At 57.8% G+C, this 4,609-nt stretch overlaps 1 protein-coding gene across 7 annotated transcripts in view; it reads left to right on the forward strand.

Moving 5' to 3' along the window:
* Nucleotides 1–4,281, forward strand: part of TEAD3 (TEA domain transcription factor 3) — an 11,667-nt gene extending 7,386 nt beyond the window's left edge. Inside the window, exons 4-12 of one of the 7 annotated variants that reach the window (XM_035893787.1) lie at nucleotides 917–928; nucleotides 1,250–1,387; nucleotides 1,618–1,661; nucleotides 1,764–1,825; nucleotides 2,197–2,330; nucleotides 2,450–2,623; nucleotides 2,810–2,950; nucleotides 3,181–3,333; nucleotides 4,168–4,281. In XM_035893787.1, the coding sequence (XP_035749680.1) occupies nucleotides 917–928; nucleotides 1,250–1,387; nucleotides 1,618–1,661; nucleotides 1,764–1,825; nucleotides 2,197–2,330; nucleotides 2,450–2,623; nucleotides 2,810–2,950; nucleotides 3,181–3,333; nucleotides 4,168–4,281 (972 nt within the window). Of the gene's footprint in view, nucleotides 1–916; nucleotides 929–1,249; nucleotides 1,388–1,617; nucleotides 1,662–1,763; nucleotides 1,826–2,172; nucleotides 2,331–2,449; nucleotides 2,624–2,809; nucleotides 2,951–3,180; nucleotides 3,334–4,167 lie in introns of all 7 variants that reach the window. The other 6 variants (XM_009638185.2, XM_009638187.2, XM_035893785.1 and 3 more) reach the window with 6 other exon arrangements.
* Nucleotides 4,282–4,609: the final 328 nt, after the last annotated feature.

Raw genomic sequence — 4,609 nt, forward strand, 5'->3', positions numbered from 1 at the left:
GAGATCATCCCTCAGCCATACACCACGGATGCAAAACGTCCTTTCCCAGCCCTACTTGGAGGCAAAGCCCAGCACAGGCAGCCCTCTGCCCTCACCCAACGCTGGTCCTATTGAATGGAAACTCCCTTCCATGAGCAATATATATATATATTTATATTTTTAAGCTGCAGTTCTGTGCGTGTTAGTGCTGCCCGGCATGTGGCTGCATGCTCGCACTCCTGCCCTGCCCCAGGTGAAAAGAAATGAAGCGATTGATCCCTGGGGAAGGTTTCAGAGGGAAAACAAGAGGGTGTGTGGTGGGACCAGCACGCACGCGTCCTGGTGGTGCGGCTGGGGGAGCAGTCCTGCCCCGGGCAAGACCTCGGAGCCTGCCTGGTGGTGCTGCGGCCTCCGGAGCAAAAGGGAAAAGAAAAATATAATTGATCTCCTATATAAATGTACACACGGCATGGGGGGGTTGTGCCCAGGGTCTTCCTTGTGGTGCCTGCAGGGAAGCTGGTGCCAGCATCCCGGGGAGGGGGCGCAGGAGCCCTTTCCCAGGCAGGGTGGGAGCCGGGCGGCTCTTCCCCACCGTGCCCTGGTTGTAAGCACTGGGGGCTGCTGAGGAGGTTGTAAAGGATATTAAAAGCTGTAAAGGGTATTAAAGGCTGTAAAGCTATTAAAGAGCCAATCAAGGCACAGGCAACCCCCTAAAATAGTGGGGGGCTTTGGCATCCTGTTCCTGATGGGATTCAGCCCAGGCATTGGTGCCTGCCGTGTGCATCCCCCTGGGTCGAGGGGTTCACTCCCCAAATCAGGCTGCGGTGATGAGCCAGGGTGGGGGATACACAGCTTGGCGTGGGGTGGGGGGTGCACACAGTGCCTGCGAGCTCCCACGATGCTCTAACCTTTTTTTTTTCCTTTCTTTTGCGGACAGGCCATGAACCTGGTAAGTTGAGCTTGATTTTGTGATGCCTTTTGTTCCCTGTTGCCTTTTGCCCCCTCCTGCAGAGGGTCTAAACCCTTCGCATCCCTGGGGGAGCCAGGACACCTTCCAGACCCCGCAGCTCCTGGCCAGGGGACATGTGCAAGCTTAAAGCATTAATTAACATAGGGGCATTTGGGGACAGGGGGCATCCAACTGCCCTGGTCCCTTGGGTGGGCTGTGTGACCAGCTCTGTGCTTTGCAAACCCTGCTGGGCACACTCAGACTGGGGGGGTGTCTCTCTCTGCCTGTGTAACCTCCATCTCTCTCATGCCCCCCCCCCAGGACCAGGTCTCGAAGGATAAGGCTCTGCAGAGCATGGCTTCCATGTCCTCAGCGCAGATCGTGTCAGCCAGCGTCCTGCAGAACAAGCTCAGCCCCCCCCCTCCTCTTCCTCAGGCCGTCTTCTCTGCTGCCCCCAGGGTAAGGACAGCCCCGTGCCCCTCCATATGGGGACACCTTGGGATGGGGGGGGACACAGAACCCCAAGCACGAGCTGCACAGGGGACGGGGGGGATGTTCGCTGGCCCCTTGGTCGTGGTGGGAATGCAAGGGGGGCTTTGGGGGCTCCCTGCGGTTTGCAGCAGGGGGGGAGAGGAATTTGGCAGGGGGGAATCAGAAGCTGCTGACCCTTCCTTGTGCTGTTTCCCCAGTTTTGGAGTGGGCCTATCCCAGGACAGCCTGGACCCTCTCAGGAGTAAGTACAAGACCCCTCTGCTGTGCAGGGCAAGACCCCCTCTTGGCAAGGGGCTGGGGTGGTCCGGGCTTCGTTAACCTAACAATGCTCTTTGTTTTCCAGTATTAAACCGTTTGCACAACCAGCTTACCCCATCCAGCCACCCATGCCTCCATCACTAGCCAGTAAGTGCTGTCCTTGCCCCCTCGCAGGGGACCCTGCACCCCTGCTAGGTCCCGTTTGTCACCTGTGCCACCCTCCCACCTGCAGTGCTCCCCCCTGCAGTCCCCTCCCCAGCCCTGCCAGGGGAAAAACCCGCCTTTAAACCCAGCCAAAAGCCCCATGGTGAGCAGGACCTCACTGTTCCCGGCTGTGTGTGTGTCCCTGTCCCTTCCCACCCAGGAGTGGGACCGGCACATCCCATGTTTTGGCCACCCTGTGGGAATACTCCCATGCTGGGAGCTATGGGAGGGGTGGGGGATGCAGTAAGGATAGCAGCCCCATGGCGGTGCAGGGGGGGGCTTGCCCGGCTCACGGCTGCCACCCCCCGCCCCAGGTTATGAGCCCTTGGCTCCGCTCCCGCCAGCCGCCTCGGCCGTGCCCGTCTGGCAGGACCGCACCATCGCCTCCACCAAGCTCCGGCTCCTCGAGTACTCCGCCTTCATGGAGGTGCCGCGGGATGCCGAAACGGTAACGGTCCCCTCCATGTCCCCACCACCTGGGTGGGATGGTGCCCATCCCTGTGCTCAGTGGCATCTTGTTTTCATCTGACCTCTTTTGTTTTAATTTCCCTGCCCCGGTCCTTACAGTACAGCAAACACCTCTTCGTGCACATCGGCCAGACGAACCCCTCGTACAGCGATCCGCTGCTGGAGGCCGTGGACATCCGCCAGATCTATGACAAGTTCCCTGAGAAGAAAGGTGGCCTCAAGGAGCTCTATGAGCGTGGGCCCCAGAACTCCTTCTTCCTCGTCAAATTTTGGGTACGATGTTGGGAGGGGGAGGATGGGGAGGGTTGTCCTCCAGCCATGGGCTCGTTGCACGTTGGGCACCCCATTGGCAGAGTGGGAGCATCCTGAGCAGCTCCATAAGCCAGTGTCCCCTGTCCCCATCGAGACCTGGTTGTGATGGCACCTAATGGGACCCTCTCCTCGCTCTCCTCTCTCCAGGCGGATCTGAACAGCACGATCCAGGATGGGCCAGGGACTTTCTATGGTGTCAGCAGCCAGTACAGCAGTGCAGAGAACATGACCATCACGGTCTCCACCAAGGTGTGCTCCTTTGGGAAGCAGGTCGTGGAGAAGGTGGAGGTGAGTCCTGCGCCCCGTTGCATCGGGAAGGGGTGGGAATCGGGTCCATCGCAGGTCCCAGGATGGAGAAAGCCCCAGAGCTGGGTGTAGGACATGTGGGTGCATGCCTGTCCATGGGTGGAGTGGAGAGGACATCACCACATCCCAGTTGGCCACCACTCGCCCGTGCCCATGTCCCCTGTGGTGTTTCGGCTCCGTGGGGCGGCTGCTCACTCTGCTGTCCCCCGCAGACGGAATACGCGCGGCTGGAGAACGGCCGGGTCGTCTACCGCATCCACCGGTCTCCCATGTGCGAGTACATGATCAACTTCATCCACAAACTCAAGCACCTCCCGGAGAAGTACATGATGAACAGTGTCCTGGAGAATTTCACCATCCTGCAGGTACCTCCCCTCCTTTTCCAGGGAGCATTTCCCACCCAGAGCACGGAGCCTGCATTTACACTGACCCTACCCTGCTTGCTGCGTGCTGCCCAGCTCCGGGGCATCTGGCCTTGGCATTGCAAATACACGGGCTGGGCCTGTGCCCATGCAACCCCCCCCAAAAATTGGGTAGCAAATTTTTGGTGGTGCAAATAAAGTGGCTGTGCCTGAGCCCAAGCAACCCCCAAATAACAGGTAGCAAATTTTTGGTGGTGCCATTAAGGTGCCTGCGCCTGAGCCTGTGCAACCCCCTGAATTACAGGGAGGAAATCTTGATGGTGCAAATAAAGTGGCTGTGCCTGAACCCGTGCAACCCCTCAGAAATTGGGTAGCAGATTTTTGGTGGTGCAATTAAAGTACCTGCGCCTGAGCCCGTGCAACCCCCTGAATTACAGGGAGAAAATCTCGATGGTGCAGTTAAATTGGCTGTGCTTGAGCCCAAGCAACCCCCCAAAAATTGGGTAGCAGATTTTTGGTGGTGCAAATAAAGTGGCTGTGCCTGAGCCCATGCAACCCCCTCAGAAATTGGGTAGCAAATTTTTGGTAGTACAAATAAAGTGGCTGTGCCTAAGCCTGTGCAGCCCCCGAATTACAGGGAGCAAATCTCGATGGTGCAGTCAAATTGGCTGTGCCTGAGCCCATGCAGTCCCCCGAAAACTGAGTAGCAAATTTTTCATGGTGCAGTTAAAAGCTCTGCACTTGAAATGTCTGTGCCTGAGCCCATGCAAGCCCTCAAATAACGGCATCTCCCCGTGGGCACAGCCCCCTCCTAACGCCCTCTCTGCTCTGCCGCAGGTTGTTACGAACAGGGATACCCAGGAAACCTTGCTCTGCATAGCCTTCGTTTTCGAGGTCTCCACCAGCGAGCACGGCGCCCAGCACCATGTGTACAAGTTGGTCAAGGACTAGGGGCCCTCGGGGACGGGCAGGGGCACGAGGGGTGTGCAGGGGAGGGGGGGGGGCTGTGCAGAAAAGCCGCCCGTGCTCGTTGCCTCGTGAGAAGTCATTTGAAGAGAGGAGGAGGAGGAGGAGGAGGAAGAAAAACAATAGCCAAAAAAGACTGACTTGCAATCGCAGATGTTTTCTACTTAGGAACAGTTTCTTTTTTTTTTTTAAAATAAATAAAAAAAAAAAAAGAAGAATGGGAAAGGAAGTGTAGGAAGAAAAGGAAACCCGCATCCGGTGCTGGATGGGGAGAGGCCGGCCCGCGGGGTCGCCGGTGGAGGCCGGGGGGCCG

The sequence above is a fragment of the Egretta garzetta genome, unplaced genomic scaffold (assembly GCF_000687185.1).
Source record: "Egretta garzetta isolate BGI_Z169 unplaced genomic scaffold, ASM68718v1 scaffold105, whole genome shotgun sequence".
Lineage (NCBI taxonomy): Eukaryota > Metazoa > Chordata > Aves > Pelecaniformes > Ardeidae > Egretta > Egretta garzetta.